General features: G+C 43.0%; 1 protein-coding gene across 5 annotated transcripts; it reads left to right on the top strand.

The window, feature by feature from the left end:
• The first annotated feature begins 826 nt into the window (after positions 1 to 826).
• On the top strand, positions 827 to 20,728 carry PKN3 (protein kinase N3). 5 transcript variants are annotated; one of them, XM_068914674.1, is made up of 23 exons: positions 1,158 to 1,241; positions 3,371 to 3,517; positions 4,243 to 4,525; positions 5,083 to 5,237; positions 6,809 to 6,938; positions 7,052 to 7,203; positions 7,611 to 7,806; positions 8,120 to 8,311; positions 8,499 to 8,608; positions 9,140 to 9,283; positions 10,248 to 10,323; positions 11,315 to 11,501; positions 12,611 to 12,722; positions 13,223 to 13,299; positions 14,765 to 14,831; positions 15,410 to 15,501; positions 15,869 to 16,045; positions 16,154 to 16,216; positions 16,785 to 16,861; positions 17,433 to 17,575; positions 17,958 to 18,065; positions 18,632 to 18,712; positions 19,565 to 20,728. In XM_068914674.1, the coding sequence occupies exons 1-23, from the start codon at positions 1,221 to 1,223 to the stop codon at positions 19,787 to 19,789; spliced, it is 3,015 nt and encodes a 1,004-aa protein (XP_068770775.1). In that variant the 5' UTR covers positions 1,158 to 1,220; the 3' UTR covers positions 19,790 to 20,728. The 5 variants fall into 5 exon arrangements, with proteins under 5 accessions (XP_068770776.1, XP_068770778.1, XP_068770775.1 ...); XM_068914675.1 differs by lacking the exon at positions 3,371 to 3,517 and having other exon boundaries at positions 827 to 1,241; XM_068914676.1 differs by lacking the exon at positions 3,371 to 3,517 and having other exon boundaries at positions 1,192 to 1,241; positions 4,261 to 4,525.
• Positions 20,729 to 21,082: the final 354 nt, after the last annotated feature.

Genomic DNA, 21,082 nt, shown 5'->3' with positions numbered 1-21,082 from the left:
ATTAACGACAGCAGCATGTTTAAACGTTTTATAGAAGTCTCACACATTTGCTTCATTAATTCAACTTGATTAAGCTAGATTTAAATTAGATTGTTAGATTAATTAGTTTCCAAACCTAGATTTCCTTTTACTAATTATTTACTTGGAGCTCATTTACAAAAACCTTATGTTAGAAAAACTATTCTAATCAAGTAGAAGGAAAACCTTTCTGTTTCTAGGTATATTTTTAAATGCGCATGTGTGTTAATATTATTAACTCTGGATTGCCTTCTGACTCAGAAGTGGAGTATTGCTCCAGGATAGAAAAAGCATATGATTGCAATAACAAGTAACAGTATGTCATACTGCTGAGGAGAGATCTTAGAAGTGGAGGCCTCTGCTATTTGAAAGCAGCAAGTATCTTCTTCACCTCTTTTGAACTTTGGGCCTGAGACACACGGCCTATCAATGCTGCACGACACTATGACAGTACAACAGCGTGTGGTGGTTTTTAATCATGCTAGCTAGGCCTGTTGTCCGCCTGTCAGTGCTTTTGGGTTATTTTTAACTCGAATATCCAGCTGAAGCCCACTATCTTAATCCTGAGTCTAGACGGGGAGCGTTGCAGAGGAAAAGTTAGTCAATACACAGCACTAGAGGCAGGTATTGCCTCCTTTCCAGGGAAGCATGGCACCTCAAGGAGAGTAACTGTCTACCCTACGAACAGGTATTCAAAGTTACAAGTCGAACTAAAACTGAAAAACACTTGATTTTCTCAGCACAGCAACTCGGGGCCAGGCTGGGGCCAGCCCCGGGGGGTTTTCACCACAGTGCCCGGCTCCCGCTTGGAGCGGGTGTCAGGAAACCGGCCGCGTTAACATCTGTCACTCTGTATATCCCCGTGATTTCGGCACAAACCCACGCTTTCTGTGCGCCGAGGGCACCGATCGCCCCAAAGCCTCTCCGTCACCGGCAGCTGTTTGCGAGCGGCGGCTCGACACGGAGGGAGATTTTCACGCTCGGAAGCGGGAGGTACCTCAGTCTCCTCAGCGTCCGGCCCGTCCCGCCTTTCTCTCGCTCTCCCTCCCGGCGCCGATCCCGGCTTTGCCCCGGCACCTTCCCGCCGCGCCGTTCCCCTCAGAGGGACTGGGACCCCGCGAGAGGGCGCTGGCGGCGCCGAGCCGCTGCCCGGGAAGGCTGGAGTTTGAAAAAGTGCCGGTTGCCGGCGGCGCCGCGCAGCAATGGCGGCGGGGACCGGGCAGGTGAGCGGAGCGAGGGGCTCGGGGGCGCCAAGATGGCGGGCTGGGCCGTGAGGGGAGCGGGGCTGCCGCTGCCTCCTGCGCCTCTCGCGGTGGGCGCGGGGTCCACGGAGCGGGTGGGGTCTCCTGAAGACGTTCCCGCTTTCTGAAAGAAATGGGATTTGGGCTAAATCGGCGCTCGCTGAGAAGAAAATCCCCCCCCTCCCCCCCCCCAATCAGGACCAAGGGGTCGTGGGAGGCAGAGGCGGCTGTTTGGGCTGAGCTAGGGGAAGCGGTCAGCCCCCTCGCTGGGGAAGGCATTAATTTCTGGAATGAACTCCCCCAAAGTGGGAGAGATGCCTTCTTCCTTGAGGCATTTCAGGGCTAATCTGGGAAAGAAGTCCTGGAGAGGGCGGCACAAAGCAGTGCCGGGCGCCCCCAGCTCGGTGGCTCCTGCGGCTCCTTTGCTTTTCTCGTGTCCAACCCGCCAGCAACTGCGTAGCCGGCAAGAAAAGTCGGAAAGGGGAGCAGCTCCAGACAGGGTTGCGGTTGCCCTTTTCCGTATGGAGCGATTTTTCTCTTCAGGGGCGAATGGGGTCAGCACGAGTCTGCCCCGCTCGGGCTTCGTCGCTGCAGGGCGAAAGTTAGGCGAAAGGGGGGATTTTAAAATGCCTCTGCGGGAGGGACGGCCTGATGGTCGCCAGCGAGGGAAAGCGGTTTGCACGTTAATTTCTGTGTCGCTGGTGTAACTGTAAAGGCCGGCTCCGCTCTGGGCAGGTGAAGGTCGTCGCCAGGCTGGGCCCAGCGGCCGAGGGGAGTGGGATCTCTCCGGGCTGTCATCCAAAGGCCCGAGTGCAGCTTTGATACTGCTTAAGGTTTTGCTAGCTGGGAAGCGGTCTAGGCGTTTCCGTGTGGCATCGGCCCTGGCGCAAAATCGGCTTTCTCGTCTTCCTCGATGTTTGATCTCCCTGGTGCAAGCGGCCTCTGTGTTGCGGCGCTCGCTGATCGACGGGAGGGGAAGAGAGACTCGGTGAGACGTACCATGCCTATATTGTAAACGTATTTAGAAAACGAGCGTGGTACGTTAACTGGCGTTCAGGGTAGCCTTTGTCAGAGAGCCCTGCGGAGGAAAATTCAGCTGGCAGCTGCCCAGTCTGTACCTGTTCGTGAATCGACACCCAGCTCTGTGGATTCAGTACCGTTTTCAGCGTTAATCTTGCGCCAGCTGCTCGTCCTGTTGCTCTCTGGGCAGAGCCAGGGGGCGGATTGCTTAGGCCCGTTTGCGTGGTTGGAGAGCAAATAAATCTGTATGCTTTTCCTAATGTTTATTTAAATGGGGGAATTGCAAATAAACCAACTCCTTTGAGTCCCTTACTACAAGCTGGATAAAGAGCTTTCTGATTCTCCAGCTCACAGCTAGAAGAGGTTGCCTGTGACTCAGGAACTCCGTGAGTCAAGTTCTTCCTCATGTAACTTTGGATGTTTTTCAAAGCTCCGGCTTAATTCCTGGCTTTACTAATTGGGCGAGAACTTCCTGGAATCAGGATGTTAGTCTGAACCTTTTTGTTTTGTTACCAATCTGAACAACTCCTATTTTGGCTATTGTGTGTCTGTTGCAGACCCAACTTGGTTTTAGGCCAGTTTTAAAAATAGATTTTTTGTTTTCCTTCTTCTTCTTTAATTTAATTATTTTGCCGTTACACTGAAATTGTAGCAAAAATGGATCAAGGGAATTTGTTTGAATCTTTGAGGTGCTTAACAAAAACAGTAATAATGTGATTAATTGTATGTTTCTGTGTGAATGGCATGGGCTTTGGATGCATAGCATGTTCTTAAAAAGCAGTAACACATATGAGTAATACAAAACCAGTGTGGTTTATTGTTGGAAATGTGGTCAACTGATTAAAGAATATGAAAGCAAGTCAGGATTCCCGAGTTCTAACTTTAGTCACTGACGTGCTGTTTGATATCAAGTCAGTTAGTGTAGTGGAGCTTGACTGTGCTACCCTTTCTTTTGCATTTAAGTGGGGAATATGGTAAGTAATTAATGTTAAGCTATTAATATAGTAATTGCTGTGAATGCCTCAGAGTCCTTCCTCCTGTTTAAGAGAAAAGCACAACCACTTGATTGGATCTGTTTGTTCCACTGTTAGGTAGCAGCCTCGTGGATAAAGGTTTCCCAGCTACTGTCGGAGTTCAGTGCATGTTTGGTTGGTGAGCTATACCTGTGCTGCTACTGCCTATGCTGTGTGTGTTCAGAGTCTGTAATCAGAGCTTCTCCGTCCAGACCTATTGCTGAGGCACGTTTCTCCAGAACAAATAGTATTATATAAAACAAAGCTAACAACCAGCCTGAATGCTGCTAATGCAGCTCAAAATAATATTTGAAAGAAGCCTTGCTATATGTAAATCACAGGTAGACTAGACATAGGAACAACAGCAGTCTGTGGTTACCTCTTTGGATGTAGCTGAAAGTAAAGCTGACTCTTTTGCTTGTTCAGTTGTAAAAACCGATGTAGATTTTGCATTGTTCTTCTTCAGAGGTAACAGCTGAGTGATAATGCATGGTTGTGACATTCGCAAAATGCTCTAACTGGTTCGTTGGTTTGTGTCTTTGGAGAGTCAGTGTCAAGACGTATTCAGACGTAAAAATCCGTATCTACTAAATAATACCAGGAAAATTTACGGTTGATCAGGACAAGGGCAAATAACAGCTGCCTTCTGATACTTGAGTGACATAGATACATTAAAAAACAAGAAGGCAAGTTCCATGAGGGTTTGTCTTCACTATGATTTAGAACAGCATTAAGTCATGTTAAGATCAAAGCTGTGTTCAGACCGCTGGAATTTAAATCTAGGTCTTGCCTTCTTCAAAAACTGGTGAAAGAGTTAGCTTCAGAATTTGTGTGAACCACTTTCTAAATGAAAAGAAGGGGTAAACTGTTATGGGTCTACTGCTGTATCATAAAAATGGTTGAATGGTGTTATCTTTGTAATCCTCTTGCCCAATACTGCTTAATTGCAGGGCAGCTGTCTCTTGCAGCTGAGCAATGGGGTGAACTTAATGGATCCAAGCTTCCAGCAAAAACTGGAGGATGAGAAGGAACTAATTCGTCGAGCTATTCAAAAGGAACTGAAAATTAAAGAGGGAGCAGAAAACCTGCGCAAGGTGACAACAGACAAGAAGAATCTTGTGCATATAGAGCATGTTCTGAAATCCTCCAACCGGAAGCTGGAGCAACTGCACTGGGAACTTCAGGAACTTAACGCAAGGATTGTAATAACAGACAAAGAGGAGAGTAAGGCAGGTGGGTCTTGAGTCATGATTGACAGGAAAATCTGGTTAGATAGCTTCAGCACCAATTTCTTTCTTTCTTTCTACTGAGGGCTCATGAGTAGTGGGAGTTTCTCCTGTGGCTACTCAGCTGATCAACTTGGCTGTGCGGTAAAAAGTTGAGATTCAGGTGATCAAGATGAAAGAAGTCAACACAAGAGATCATCGTGGGCAGAAAACCAGCTGAGGGTGCTGGGCATGGACAACGTACAGGAGTAGGCTGTAGATGGAACTGAAGAGGTTTAAACAGAGTTTCTGGGCAGCTGAACATCCAAGTACCTTATGGGATGAATGACTATAAGACTGGAAGAGTGCTTGTTAAGGCTGGGTCACTGATAAACTAGGAAATACTTGCAGGTATGAGCTTAAGCTTCATTTGAAATAGTATTTTGCAGTCAGTTTTGTAGGTGAGATCTTTTTATTTTTTATTTTTTTTATAGCCTAACCTTCTTTTATAGATTGACTCATCTGTAACTCAGTGAGATGATACAGGAAAAGATGACTAATGGTATTGATTGTTTTGTTGCACAGATGGATCTTTATCTCCAGACCCTTGTCTCTGGGAAAGGAACCGAGACCCCGTGGCAAGGAAGATCGAAGCTCTGAAAAGGCAGCTGCATGTTGAAATGAAAGTGAAACAAGGAGCTGAGAACATGATCCAGCTGTATTCAAATGCAACATCCAAGGTAAGCAGGAATAAACAACCATGTGGGAATAGGAATCCTGGAACACAATTTGTGTTTAAAGTGCAAGCACTGTCTGGTAACTGGAGCGTGAAAGAAATCCATTTGTGAAGCCCACCTGACTGAATCCAGCTTTGTGTTTTGGTGTTCAGCACTGTGATAGCATGTCATGTTGCTCCATGGGACAACTGGTATCGTGAGTGTTTGTGCGTTAGACTTATTGCCACATGTTAACAGATTTCAAGAGTTTAGTGGGAATCAAAAAGGAATTGGATGGTGTATATTTCATATGTCAAGAGCTTAAGCCAGTCTCTTAACTACTGGATGTTAGGAGAAGGCTTTTCTGGAAGGGTGATTTATTCCTCTTCTGTCTGTGATGTGGTTGTCTCTGCCTTTTTCTGAAGCGTCTTGTAGCGATCACTGTCAGAGTAGGGTTATTAGGCTGGACAGAGTGGTGTAATCTGTCAGTTTTGACCCTTTGGAGGTTCCAATATGGCAGATACTATTGCGCTTCTGCTCTTGAACATTGCTTAGTGGTATTAATCATAGAGGCGGGAATCATATAGTTTAATGTTAGTTGTCTAAACTCCTTCTGTAGTCTCAGTGAAAAGTGGGAGGTACCTGCAAAGAGTACCTTGCCCTGTCATTCTGAAAGAGGTGAACGGCCCTTGGGAAAGACCTACCTCTCCCTACTAATTACAGGCTCTGCATGACTGCTTTGGTCTAGATGCCTAACTGAGTTGACTGCCACCCTAGAAGTAAGTGTTAATGCGTCTAACTTCAGCGTTCATGATGACACTCGATTAGAGGAAAATTTGAGCTGGAGAAAAGTATCTCATAGGAAATGGCATGACAGAAGTACTGTCCCTAGAGAAACTGTCCCAAGCCTGGGAAGATAGTGAGGGCAGTATAAGAGGAACGTTCAATCACTGGCATCAGCAAAGAAAGTACAAAAGCGTTGGTATTGTACACTGAGTTGGTGTGATGTTTTGATACGACTAGGTAGTTTAGGATAGAACACAGCGTGTGGTATCTCTTCATGTGAGAGAGATCTTCAGAGATTTACTGGTTTCTTATTCATTCCACTTATTGAGTTTGGCATAATCATATTTAAAAATCAAAAGCATAATTAAAAAAAAAAACCCACGCTTATTATGAAGCTTAATTCAATAAGACCAGCAATGTAGAAGGCTGTAATATTTTGATTTGTTCCAAACCTCTTCTCACGTGACTCTGTAAGCACAATTGACCAGTGAGCTGCAAGTCTCGGTGACTGCAAGGTTTTATATTAACTGGAAATACTTGCAAGGCAGACCCTGTTCCCTAGCAACTCACCATTTTCCCTTGGTGTCATAGTCCAACAAAGACTCCTTGACCTGTCCTTTCCCTGTGCAAAGGGAGGTAGGTATCTTAAAGTCCTTGGTCCTCAGCAACGTTTCTTTTACAGAATTGCTTGTGTATGTTATATCATGATCATTTATGATGATTCTTTCAGGTACCACCTCATCCTCATATCGGAACACATCACCATAATCCTTATAATCCTTTTTTTTTTTTTTTTTTTTTTTTGGCAGGAGCGGAAGCTGCTGGCTACAGCTCAGCAGATGCTTCAGGACAGCAAGACAAAGATTGAAATAATCCGCATGCACATTGTGAAGGTATCTCAGACAGCAGGAAGGATGGAAGATACAGAGGATCCAGCAGGTAAAGTATTTTAATTAACTGATACATCTCAGGCGAGACGTGTCCAAAGCCCCAGGATCCAGAATTCTTGATCAGTTTGCATCCTTGTTGTATTTTATCTCCAAAATGGCCAGTGAGGATGGGGACCACCATCAGTGCTTTGGAGCTGCGCATTGAGGAGCTGAGACATCACCTGCGCATTGAAGCTGCTGTAGCTGAGGGAGCGAAAAATGTGCTGAAGATCCTAGGAGGGAGTCGGGTGCAGGATCGCAAGTTTTTTGCTGAGGTAAGCACTTGTTCAGGCCTTCTAAAGAGGACTGTTTCATGCCTCAACGTTAGTGATTTGGGATGAATGAGCAGGGATAACCATTAACCAGGAGTTATGAACCTGGGAAGTTCTTGGCTGTCTGTGAGGACAGACTGATTGGGATCCCTTTCCCGTCTAGGGAGAATGTTCCTTGCTTTGGTGAAACTTCTCAGAAACATTGGAAGCGAGCCTGATGGGGTTTCAGGATCTATGGGAAAATATTCCCTCTTCTTCCCTATTAGTAAAATGTTAGCTGGTCTTTTTGTTGACGCTGGCTTTTGGAGTTCACAAAGTTCATTTAAAATAAAAAGACAACCAAAAAAACCAGGATCAGGGCTGTTGATTCAAAATTTCTGCCTACTCTCTGTTCTACTTCATGTTGTTAGGCTCAGGGTCGCTTGCAAGAGTCCTCTCAGAAGATTGATCTGCTGCGCTTGTCCTTGGAACATCAGCTTAGTGAGCTTTCTCCTGATCACCCAAAGCGAGCGCTCATCAAGCAGGAACTAGTAAATGCTTCCTCCCTGGGAGCTCAGCATAGCAGCATCCAACCTACTTCAGTTATCAAACCTACAGCTCTTACAGGTACCTCAGTCCTGCATGGCCTGTTGTTGTGGGGAGAATGTTGGAAAAAATGGGTTGCGTTTCTTCTCGTTGTTGTGATGCCTCTTTTCATATGGACGTTTGATTTTTTTCCGAGGAACTAGGCTTATTTCTTCTAGGCCAGTAAAAGCTTTCCAGCGGTATGGATGTGCAGATGATTAGTCTGGGATAGATTTGAGCTAGTAACCAAGAAATCCAGAACCTGGGAAGTTCTTGGCCCTCTGTAAGGACAGGCTGACTGGAATCACTTTGCCTTTTCAGGAATAACGTTCTTTGCTCTGATGAAATTTCTCAGGAACACTAGAAGTGAGACTGATGGGGTGTCAGAATCTATTGGAAAATGTTCCAGGACGTTCCCGAATGGCTAGTTCTTCTCCCGTATGTGGCAGCCCGAGTGATTTGAAGTCCCTTACCCGAACGCGAGTTGGCCTAGGTATCCATGGCCGTAGCGTCGCAGGAAAGTACCTGCGGAATGAAGAGCTATGTAGTGAGTATGGGGTTCCCTGTTGAACTGTGAGTGATGTTTTGGAGCATGGGGGTCTCATCTGGGTACTACGTTAGCCTGATGTGAGTGTAATTATAAGAAAACTGTTTTCTGCGAACTTGAGAGAGTGAATCACGTTATGCCTCATCCTCCTAGAACTCATATAATATATGTTTTCTCCTTTGTCCAGGTGAGGTCCTCGCGGTGCTCAAAGTGGACAATAAAGTGGTTGGTCAAACAAACTGGGGACCAGTTAATAACCAGGCATGGGACCAGAGCTTTGTCATTGAGTTGGACCGGGTAAGGCTGCTGTAGATTCCCTTGTGTTGTATTTGTTTTTCTGTTTCACCTTACTTGGTTTGCTCATTTAGTTGCCATTCCATTTGATTCAACTCTGTATTGGCGCTGCCTCTGTATGCTTTTATGCGCAAGTTATCTTTGTCTTCCCCCCAAGGCAGTGCATCTCTGGCAGAGCTTCAGCCTAAACAGCAGCTGTTGTCCCTCTCTCCCTATCTGAGCAGTCTTATTTCATCTCACCAGCAAAATGGCTCCCACGGGGATTTGTGAAATGGGGGAGCGAGGACAGCCATCTCCAAAAGGAGAAGCTGGGAAGGTCTGAAAAGATCAGAAAAAGTGGGGGAACAGAAGGATTAAAGAAGTTTTTCCTTGCGTGCTGTCTAGCTTACTAAATTTTTACAGGGTAAAATAAAGATCTGTTCTGAAAGTTGCCTGAGGAAAAGCAGTGTGTGTGCGTGTGCGCACGTGCACCCCATGTCCAGAGCATCAGGCAGGAAGCGACTACTGCCTTTTTGTTTTTCTTTTCCTCCTCAGTCTCGTGAGCTAGAAATTGCAGTTTATTGGAGGGACTGGCGAGAACTATGTGCAGTGAAGTTCTTACGTTTGGATGATTTCCTTGATAACGAACGCCATGGGATGTGCCTCTCCCTTGAACCCCAAGGAATGCTTTTTGCAGAGGTACAGGTGTCAGCTTTGTTCCTTTTTCAGAGAAGCCTGTCTGTTTAGGGTGCCTCCTGCCCTGAAAGCAGCTTTTCAGCCCAGGATACAAGGAGTGGAAAGAGCAATAAACTGGAAGGGCAGAACGGCACCTGAAATCCTTTAGAATATTGGGATCAGTATCACATGTAAGAACAAAGAGCAACATGATATAATAGGATGTACGTGTGCCATAGCCTAGAGTTGACTCTTCAGCAGCTCCTCTGTAATTACAGGGGTGCTCTGTGAAATCTGTTGTTTTTTGTTTGCTTTCATTATGAGTCATTGGTGATGCTTTAATTAAACCTATGGCTTAATGGTCATATTTAAATTACAGAGACTGCAGAATCAGAGATCCAGATTCCCTCTGGGTTATGCTTATTTTGTCATCTTTCTGAGGCTAATAATAAAGAGCTTGAAGTATCATCAATGAAGAGATCATCAACACAATCCCTTAAAAGCCTCAGTACTTTCTCCTTTTCGTTGTGATGAAAGTTTCTGGTTGCCTTTTCAGAAGTAGGATCATGCCTCAAAGTAGGATCATGCCTCAAAAGCCTTCGTGCCTCAAATTTGCTCTTTTAAAATTTTATATTTATTGCCACGGGCTGACTGCTTCTTACCCTACAAATGGCTTCGTTACAGCAGTTCTTTTTGTGTGGCTTTGGGAATTAGTTTGTTTGGGATGTGAATTGCTTCTCGTTTTTCAGGTTTTCTGCATTTCAGGTAGCAGAAAATTCCAGCATCTAAAACCGCAGTTGAAATAGCAGGCGTTTAGAGGATGAAGCTAGAATAGCACAGTCTGGAGTCTGTCTGCAAGAGTGACTCAGTGACTCCTCACTTACCAAACAGATATGAATGGAGAGTTTGAGAGAGCAGGCATGCGTACGCGTTTGTGCTCACAGGCTAAATGAAGTGTCCTGACGAATCCCCTTTACTCCTCTGATAGGTGATGTTCTGCAATCCTGTCATTGAGAGAAGGCCCAAGCTGCAGCGACAGAAACGCATTTTCCCCAAGCAGAAAGGTAAGCTGCTGGAGAACTGACTGCTTACTAGCAAGGGTGAACGGGTTGAGGGCTGAGGTTTGCAGTAACAGGCTGGCATGCACTCCCCTCCCTTTGAATGTGTGAGGCGCATTAAAATGTTGGCTGCTTAGCGTGTGTAAGTAGGTGGGCTTTATTAGAACGCGGGACTTTGTTCTATCACAAAAAGTGCAGGCAGCCTGGCTACAGTATGGGATGTAATGTTGTGATATTGCAGCAGTATTTCTACTCATAATTAACAGTATCAGGAAGGTATAATTACTAGCCTTTTAACAGACTTCTTAGCAATATCCAGTACTCAAGCTGTGCTAGTTTAATCAGCAATGCTGCTACTGATGAAAGAACAGGTATTGGAAGATTTTGTGGACAACTCTGAATGATAGAAGACTCTAACATGAACAGGCCACTGACTGTCTGTCAAAGCTTTAGAGTTGGCCTCTCAGTCAGATTAATAACTTAGGGACTGGAATAACTTGCTTTTGTCTGCACGTTTTTTTTTCCTGTTAGGCTGGGTAAGTTAGGACTTTATATACTGCTGGCTCTTGGCAGTGGGGATAAACTACATTTTATATTTGCACTCTTCAAGAGGTGGTAGAAATAATGAAAAGATCGCATATGTTTTAGTGTTTGTAAGATATTTTCAGAAACTTTCAGTTAACAGGCTGCATGATTAAAATGCAGTATAGAAATAGAGTAAAACCTGGCTGAAATAAAATATTTTTTAATATCTTGTGTAGCTTCTACTCGAGGATTATGTTAGGACATTATAGGGAGCTGAAATTGATGGAACAGATCTACTTTTTCACCTACCACTATTAAATGTTCTTCTCTGAAAGAAAGCCTGTTTTCCCTAGAGTGGGCTGCCTTTTTGAGTAGCTCGTGGGTATTTGGATGAAAAAGGTAATTTAACAATTCATGGGGTTGTAATTTGTGCCTTGTAACCTCCCTGGTGTTTGGATGCTGACTCCTCCAGGGAAAGAATTTCTCCGAGCTTCTCAAATGAACATCAACGTTGCTGCTTGGGGTCGCCTGATGATGAGTTTCCTCCCTCCGTGTAGTTCCATGAGCAGTCTGAGCCCCTCGGTTCATGATCCCGTTCATACAGACTTCTCTCCAGTTCCTCTGCAAAGTCATGTTGATTCAGTGTCCAAACCAACTAGGTAAGTCCTGTTTTGATTATAGCTCGATCGCTGTCTGGAATTGGCGTAGAACAGATCTTAAAATACAGTTGCGACTTTCTCAAGTGGTGGAAGAACTTGATGTGAAAGTTTGATTTGTGGAACTTAATTCATAATTTTAAGAAAAGCCAATGCTGCCTAACATTTTGTGGTTTTAGTGGGATGTTCATTATTGTGTGGCTAGTACTGGTTGATTGTTAGCAGTTGGACTGATTTCCAGAATTGCTCTCCTACTGAGCAGTGTGTTCCAGAGCCAGGGGAACTTCAGCAGCTTTCTTTTCCTCTGCAGTAAGAACTGTGGCCATAAAAGTGATGAAAAGTAAACGCTAGAATAAAGAAGAAACTAAAGCGGATTTTCAAAAGTTGTTTTATATACACAGAAAAATGTCCTGGTTCTACACTGTAAGGGAAGGAAAATTCCACTCATTGAATGTCTTTACCTGCGTAGTAAATGAACTCTATGCAAGGCCGCAATGTGATTGTTATGGTAAAAACGTACTCTTCTTTCACGGGGTTACACGTATCCCAACCGTGAGGCTAACATATCATTCAAAAGTTACGTAAATAAACCTTTAAATATTCTATAGAGAAAATGCTCTAAATAATATTTTCTCCAAAATTGTTGGAATTAATTATTAGAGAATTAGTCATTTTCTAAAAGAGACTATCCCACTGATCCACAAGTCCTTGAAAAGAAAAAGAGATCAAGTCAGCTACTGTGATGCTATTCGAATCCAGGTTTGTTTCAAATTCTTGATCAGAGAATCAATTATTTCTAAGTACCTATGTAGCATTAATTTCATAGCATCAGAGGTCTAGTGTTGGAACACGAATCTAACCAACAGCTTAATTTAACTATCAACAGCTTAATGGCTCATTTTCTTATTTTCTTCTCATTCATTTAGAGGAACTTTTTTTTTTTTTTTTTTTTGGGCTATCTCATAGACTTGTGGTGTGAATCAAGGAGTCCTGTTGTCCAATGTGTTGGAATGAACTAAACTGTGTTTATATCACTTCCAGTGATGTATTTGTGCCTGTGTATAACGCTGTCTTCCAAGGCTTTCTCCTTACATTTTGTCTTATAAATGCAGGGACTTTCCTGTGGCTAAGCTTACGTTTGATGATGAAGCTCCACCCAAGCCTCCACGCCTTTTTCTGATGGCCAGCTCCAAAGAAGCAACACCACCTCCTACAGACTCTCCGGTAAACATCTGGGTCAATAGGGATTTTTTTTTTTTTCCTTTTTCTTCCAAGGCCCAATTCTTCTTAGTTGTTTAGAGAAATTTTGGAGAAATTAGCTATGCTTCAGGCAAGTGCCTCTTTCTTAGTTGACTCATTGCCAGAGATTCAGAGTCCAACGAGCTATTTGGGCACAGAGTCTGCAGGGAAGTGCCGTTTTTTGTTTGCTGCTTTTTTTTTTTTTGTTACTATTATTAAAAGTTGCCTTTCCTAGAGAAGCAACATGGGTATGAGAATATTATTCTTATGGTTCAGACAATTCACTGGTGTATAGGAATAGTTTTATGTGGCCATACGTGATCTGTTTTCATGCTGCTCCTCTCCTAGCAGAGGTGACAACTAATCGCACCATAGCAAGGACTTGTTTGTGGTCTTGCTGAATGGAAGAGGTCAGGTTGTGGGTGTTCAGGTCTGATTCGGTGATTCCGGAGAATAACATACTGTAACTTTCTCCCCGTTCCTAGTGTCTGAAGAGGCTGCATGTGGAGGAGAAGTATTGCAACTCTGCCCTAACAGGATTTCCAATCCAGGCATCTCTAAGGTAACGGTGGACAGTATGGGCTGTTTTGAGTCACAAATTAAAGAGGCACTGGGCTGAAATATTTGAGTGTGCAGTCTAAAAGTCTCCAAAAGATATACTTTGATTGCTGAAGAGCAGACTCTTAGTGCCAAGTGTAGACAGTCCCAGGAAAAGTCTGCACTGTACTTTACTTGTCCAAAAGTCTGCTGTGCCTTATCTGCTTATTAACCTCGATACTTAGCCTAGTAAAAGACTATACAGAACAACATAATAGGTGATTTTAGTAGAAGGTAAGGTCACTCAACTGTCTTCAAGGGCTTCCTTGTGCTTAAGTGTTGGAAGTTTTCTGGTGTAGCATATTTAGACGTTTCTGAATGTGAAGTAGTATATTTCAAAAACACTTTTGGCACCCCTCACACCCTTCTGTTTCTGTTAGTATGCAAGATGCATTGTCTTTCATAACGTAGGGAGGCATAAAACAGTAAGTTGTTTATAGTCTATGGCAGTTACGTATACAACAAGGATACATAGTAGTAAATACACCTAAAACAGGGCAAGTAAAAAAAAATTAATTTTGGTGAACAAATACTGACTGAATAAGTGCAAATAAGATTTATCTAAGCTATTCTCATGGTTTAAATACTTCATATGCAGGATCATAGAAGTATGTTCATAAGGTCGTCATCACTTTCGAGGGGTCCCACGTTCAAAACCCTGTAGCTACAATGCAGTCAGGCGTCTTATCTACCTTCTCTCTGCGAAGACTGAGGAGGGAGTACGTAGAGAGCCCTTCGTTTCACTCACCAGAGGAGTATGGAACATCTGCTCCCTTTTAAAGATGATCTTGGAATAAAGCTTTTAGTTGCTTTTTTTTTTATTATTCTTTCCAAGCAGTTCTGCAGCCTGAGTTTCTTTGGTAACACCTTGTAGCTGACATAACGTTCTATAGAATCACTTTATTCAGCTTCTTTTTTTTTTTCCCAGCAAAATCTTATGTCTGTTGTTTTTCCCTGTTTCATTTCCAATTCCTCTTTGAGAGCTTCTTGTCTCGATATCCCTGTGTCTTACTGGCACTTGGTATGTACATGCTCATGTCTGATTATCACAACTGCTGTTAAGCCTGCTGAAAGGAGTGTAGGCAAAATTGAATTTCACTACCCCAAGGATGGGAAGTAACAGAAAGAGCGAGCGTCGGAGAGGCAGAATTGTTGCTCCTGTTGCCTGTAGGGATGGAAGGCAGAGACTGCTACTGCTGGGAGCAGTTTCCTCAACTTAGTTTTCTGCTCCCTTCCTCAGTGGCAGAGCAGCAGCAGCACGTCTAACTTTCCAGTATTTCAGCCTAGGAGAGGAGTGGCTAAGGCAGCTCTTCACTTTGCCCGTTCGCTGTACAGAGCTTCTCCCCCTGTCACAAATACACACTCCTTTGGTACCTGTTTCTCCATCTTTTGGGCACTATCTCAGCATTTTTTTCGCTGTTTGCCTGCAGGAAAAGGGCAGTTCAGCTTGAGGATTTTCACTGTATTGCCATGCTGGGACGTGGACACTTTGGGAAGGTAGGGAAGAAAAGCGGGATTTGTGGAGGAGGGTGGTAGGACTGTGGGTGTGAAGACGGTCCTCTGCCTCAGAATCTGCATAAAAATATAACACCAAGAGGTTTGTTGCAGTGCAGATATATAGAACAAACTGAACCCAACCATGCGAGCAGTCAATGCTCCTGTCAACAGTCAAAACTCTTGAGAATTTTTGGCTTCAAATCCTGGAGAAAGCTCTCCAGGGACTGACAAAATCATTTCATAAATCCCACCAATACCCTTCCTTTCATTATAAACTGCACTCACTGGTGGAATAGCTTCATTGCTAAAAACTGCATGCATAGCTGCTTGCTGCGAGAGCTCTGAGGTGTTCCCAAAGCACTGGGCCTTTACAGTGGTTAAACTTACAGTGACGTCCTTCTGGACCGCTGCAGCGCAAGGAGCAGAGAAGAAGTGCTCCACCTACGGAGTTGCTTGAGCTTGGTTTTGAGAAAGACTGTCTGGAGTGGATGGAAGTAGTTTGTGACAATGGGTGTCAAAGTAATCCAATAAGGAAACATCAGAATTGTTTGGAGTACAGCATTTCTGTTATCTTTCAGGTGCTGCTGGCCCAATACAAAGCAACTGGGAAGCTGTATGCTATCAAAGCCTTGAAGAAAAAAGATATTATTAGCAGAGATGAAATTGATAGGTGAGCATTGTTTAGAGATGGTAGTATTGCTGGAGGCTGCAGTTTTACACCTGTAGTCAACTGTTAGTAGGTGTGATGTCTGCTATTCTTGGTACTATTAAGGTTATGACTGGCCTTAAAACTAAAATCAGAAAGAGCAGGAAGCTTGTAACAGTGCTGCTTCCTAGCTTCTGCTGGAATAATACTCACCTGAAGAGCAGAGTAAAACTCAAGGGTTGGAAGCATATAAGATAAATATTTGTATTAGATCATTTTTTTATTTCTGCAGCTTAGGGTGTAAAGATTTCCTCCTTCATTCTGTCTTTCTCAAAACAGAACTTTCTGGCAAGCTTTAACATTGACGTTTTCATTCTCTGAATCCTTGCAGCTTGAACTGTGAGAAGCGAATCTTTGAAGTGGTCAATTCTTCTGATCATCCGTTCCTTGTGAACATGTTTGCATGTTTTCAGACACCTCATCATGCTTGTTTTGTGATGGAATATACCCCAGGTGGTGATCTTATGATGCGCATACATGAAGATATCTTTCCAGAGCATATGGCACGGTAAGTTAGAGTTTCCAGGCACTGTAATTTTTTTTAACTTGGTTCTCATATATCTTTCCTGATTAACTATTCCTCTTTTTTTTTTTTTTTTTTTTTTTTTTTTTTTAGGTTTTATGCGGCCTGCGTAGTCTTGGGGCTCCAGTTCTTGCATGGGAAGAAAATTATTTATAGGTAATGCAGCAATGAGTCAAGAATAAGAATTTTCAGCAACCTGAGAGTTTATTTTTCCTGTAGCTACATGTCTGGAGCTCACTATCTCGCTGGGGTTTCTGATCCTTCTGTCCATTTTTATTTTCCCCATCTCCTGTTGCTATCAGCGCATGTTCATCATTCATGTCTTCATTACCTGTGGTAAAGAAAGTCATCTAGGAGATATTCATCTGACGTTTGCAGGTGATTCATCTTTTGTGACATGTCAATACATTCTGGGGGGCACCTGTAAGTTACTGCTTTCTTTTTGATTGGGACAGTTGAGTAATTTGTCCTGTGTTTGTGGGATGCCCTTTTAGCAGACGAGTAAGTCCTACCCAGCTCTAAGCTGCTTTGTGAGCCTTTCATTAGAGGAAAATGTCAGTAAAATAGCCTTTGAGGGGAATCTTTCAAATATTATTTAATTAATTTTATTCTCTTTACTAATATCTAGTTTCTGCCTCTTGCCAAAAAAAAAAAAAAAAAAAAGCTGTTGGATGGCAATCCTAGAACTTCATCTGCTGTTTTCTTTCCATTCCTTTGCCTGCAGGGATCTGAAACTGGATAATCTGCTTTTAGATGCTGAAGGCTTTGTGAAGATTGCAGATTTTGGACTGTGTAAGGAAGGTGAGTCATCCTGGTGAAGCCAAAGTTGAGCCATCAGGATGAAGTTTAGGATCTGCGTTCTGGTAATACGTTTGCAAATACAGATACTGAGGTGGCTCTGGTTAACGGTTGTGTTTATTGCCATCTAAAGAAATCTCATCTGTCTGGCCATAATGAACCTGGAAAGAATATTTTGTCCTTTGCTCCTCAGGAAACTTATCAAGGAGTTTACAGTATACTTGTTTGCCCAAAGGACCCAGGATATAGGGTAGTACAAGATTATGTTCCTGAGGGAGCGAGCAGTGGAATCTCCGGGAAGCTTCCTCATTTTTGCTGTTTTTTTTAAGCATTGTCTTCTCTCTTTCTTACTTTTGAGTCACAGCTTAGAAAACTCAAGAGTTGTTGTCAGGAGACTCAGGCGCTCCACACTTCCTCAGTGGCACTTGCAAGCACAGATGACAGCTCTTACACAGTTAAGGACGTTAGTTTCAAAGGAAACTAACGTCCTGGCTTTCAAAGGATAGGACTGCATATGATCCATTTAGAAATGTGTGTGCTGGATTTTACAACAGCTTCCCCCCTCCCTTTACAGGAATAGGTTTTGGAGACCATACAAACACCTTCTGTGGCACTCCTGAATTCCTGGCTCCAGAAGTCCTGACAGATGTTTCATACACTCGGGCAGTAGACTGGTGGGGATTGGGTGTACTCATTTATGAGATGCTTGTTGGTGAGGTAAGACCACCCTTCTCTAACGGGATCTCACCAAGCAGACTTGGGGAGAATTTGTACCTGACTGTGCGAGGTAAAATTTTGGTGAAAATGGCCAACAGCCATTCAGGGGTTTAAAATAACTTCAGGCATGTTTGGGAGTTCCTCATGCATTCAAACTATGAGTCTTCTAACTGCCTCTGTGGTTTTCTGAAAACAGCTCTAGCAGTCTGATATCCTCAGTCTTACCCTTGACCTTGTTGTTGTTTAGTATTTCTAACACGTTTTTCTCATTCATAGTGCTTGCCAAACACTAGTTAATCCCTACAACTCCCTGCTGCTCTCATCCCTGTTTTATAGAAACAGGTGCTATGTGGGTTAAATAATAAAAATGTCACAATTGCAGTCACCGTTCCCTGGAGATGATGAAGAAGAAGTCTTTGACAGTATTGTCAATGATGAAGTCCGGTATCCGCGATTCCTTTCATCTGAGGCAATTTCTATAGTCCGCAAGGTAATGGGCTGGGGGTTCTCCAGGATCCGGAGAAATGTGCATTTGTCTTAACTAGATCCAGAGGGACACTATTCAGGCCAGATAGCGCTTGTGTGTGTAATCTGGAGCTGCCTACACAAGCTAAGGAGACTTTTAAAATTTTACACATATAGTTATTTTCCCTTTTTTTCTTTCCACACAAATGCTACTCTTCCGGCTAAGGATGACTAAGCAGACTTCTTACTGAGGCCTATTGCTGCTAGTTCTGAAATGAAGAAGCATTGATTCAAGGGCAGGAATGTAGAGTAATTCAATGGAGATGGTGTGATCAGTTTTTAAATGTGATCCATTCATCATGTGTACATGATTAAGATGAGATGCTACATGCAGTTTATAGCAGATATCTTACTGATATTAGCAAGTTGTACCCAAGGAACTATGTCTGAGCTATTACTGGCAGTTTATGACCTTGCTGCAAAGCAAGTATGGCAAAATACTGAAGGCTCCCATCTCCTTTTATTTTCTCTCTGGAATATTATTTCTGCCCGTGTTCCAGTTGTTTAATTTTGGACTGATCTTTCTTGCAGCTTCTTCGGAAATGTCCAGAGCGTAGACTGGGAGCAGGGGAAAGAGATGCAGAAGAGATTAAAATCCAGGCTTTTTTTACGGTAGGGGCTCCCTTTATCCTTCCGCCTCAGCTCTTGTATTTTAGCTGAGAGCGATTTGCTTTCTGTTGGTATTGAGGCAAATTCCCATTAGTTTTCAGTGAGATGTTAATGGCAGCTTCTGTTGCACCTTGTTGTTCTAGTTAGGAATAAGTGTTTCAAGTGATGCTGGAAATGACACCCCCTGAGTGTTTTTTCTGGGATCTGTAAGCTTTCGGGACCAGTCTGTTATTTCAGACTGTGCTACCTCTATGGACAAATACACCTACCTTCTGAGCCATCAGCAAATACCCTTTTTTAGATCAAACTGCAGCAATCAAAGGTGCTGTCTAGCGATGGCAGTGATGGTCAGTTACTCTATTTGATGGCACCTGCATTTGCAGGATATACATGAATCCTAAGAGAAATTGAGGTTAAAGACGCGTTTGCTTTGGTTCAAGGGTGCATGGCTGTTTAGGCAAAGATGTTGTTAGAGGTTATTAGCCTCACAGCATCTGGCTGGCTTTGCATTGGTGCACTGGAGTAAACAAAGACCTCTAATGTCAGCACAAATTGCTGGGTAGTCTGCTGATGTGCCTGGCCATGGCTGCAGTTTAGTTTTGTCCCTACTGAATATAGTTTGAGTTGTAGCTTTTTTTTCCTTAGTGTTCTGAAGCATAGCCTTAGACCACGTAGAATCTCTATATTACCTGGCCGGCACCAACTTTGCTGTTCATTTTGGCTTTTTTTTTTTTTTTTGGCTTAGTAGAAATTAGGCTTGTTGGAGACAGGCTGCAGTCCTTTCTCTTACTTTCTCTCTCACGTTTCATAAATAACCTTATTGTCAATCTGGCCTCTTCACTTTGTTCTTTACAGGAAATTGATTGGGATGCCTTGTTTGCCAGGAAACTGAAGCCCCCTTTTGTGCCCACTTTAAGAGCTCCAACTGACATTAGCAACTTTGATGAAGAGTTTACATCGCAAAAGCCAATTCTGACTCCTCCAGAGGAGGTTGCTCTCCTAACCCGTAAGGAGCAGGCTGTCTTCAAGGATTTTGACTTTGTCTCCACACACCTTTTAGATGCGACTGCTGTGCTGTAAGAAATCTGAACAAGTTGTTACCAACGTGACAGTTTGTAGAGACAACTTGACACGGGCAATGGAAAAGTCAACAGAATTCATAGAACTGGTAGTGCTGAGGACCCTAGGAAGACAGTGTCTTAAAAGCTGAGTTGCTCTACTGTGTTTTTTCAGTGTCAGTCTTCAGAGGGATACTGGATGTGAATTACCTTAAGTAGTAGTTCATTTTTGACTGGGTGTGTCACCTGCTGCCATTGAACAGGTATGAAAATTTGGAATTTAAGCTGGACTTAATGAAATCAAATCTTCTCTGCATCCCAGCTTACTCTTTGCAAAGAGCCTCAGTAAGTGGCATAGCTCTTTTAAGTTACATAATAGGGGGAATGACTGTCCTGCCTGTTTTCTAGAAGAGATGTGCAACGTTCCCTCTTTGTAATGTTTTTTACCCGTTCCTATTCATAGGTATGTATGTGAGGGAAGGAATGGATTTTAATACAACCAAGATAATGAAGTTTGGGTTTGATAATGATCCAAATGACCTATCTTAAGGAAAAAGAGACTCTTTCTACTTATTTCATGATGCTAAATCTTAGCTATTGTTTTTAATGTTATAAAAAACCTACAGCTTTGCGCATGCTTTTTTTTTTTTTTTTTTTTGGAAAATAAAGACACTTTTCCTTATAATGAAGTTGTAGCTTTTCATCTCCTTGGTGTTAGTTGGCTGGATGTGTTTCAGATGAGGGCTAACCATGTTCTACTCAGTAGAAAAGGATTTTATTTTTTCTGTGTAAATGTCATGGTAGTATTTTCCTTCCTTCTTTCTCATTCCAGTTCTCTGTGTGTACATATTGCATGGTGTGATCACCTATCACATCCAAATGATTGCAGGCAAGTTTTCTCTTTGCAGTTTTTATCTATCCAAAAAGGATATCCTGTATCCTTTTTGGAATAGCTAATATAAAAAAAAAAAAAAGAATAAGCTTAAGCTGATTTCATTTGTCTGGTAACCTATCATGTGTAGTTAACACTGGGTAAGATACATTTTTATCTCTTAAATTCATTATATTAGCCTGTAGGGCAAAAAAGGGAAGGGTATCTAGAAAGGAAGTATCCCACTGAAAACAAACAGGTGCCTATAGCTATTACACTTTGGTTTATCTTCAACAGAAGTAGACAGAGCTGAACTAGCACAACTGTGCTCTTTCTGGAGAAAAGGCTGGGGTGCAACCAGGGAGCAGCCCTCATTAAATCAAGGCTGGTTTAAGTGCTTCAGGATTCAGAGAGGTAAGAGTAGTTAGAGTATATGTTAGCATC

This window comes from Struthio camelus, chromosome 20, assembly GCF_040807025.1.
Source record: "Struthio camelus isolate bStrCam1 chromosome 20, bStrCam1.hap1, whole genome shotgun sequence".
Taxonomy (NCBI): Eukaryota; Metazoa; Chordata; class Aves; order Struthioniformes; family Struthionidae; genus Struthio; species Struthio camelus.
Note: the sequence above shows the minus strand (reverse complement) of the source record. Positions and strands in the feature narration are given on the sequence as shown.

Coding starts and splice junctions, on each gene's coding strand:
- PKN3 (XM_068914674.1), top strand. CDS start 1,221: ATGGCGGCGGGGACCGGGCAG. Junction 7,807..8,119: donor CAAACCTACAGCTCTTACAG/GTACCTCAGTCC, acceptor GAAATTTCTCAG/GAACACTAGAAGTGAGACTG. Junction 8,609..9,139: donor TTGTCATTGAGTTGGACCGG/GTAAGGCTGCTG, acceptor TTTCCTCCTCAG/TCTCGTGAGCTAGAAATTGC.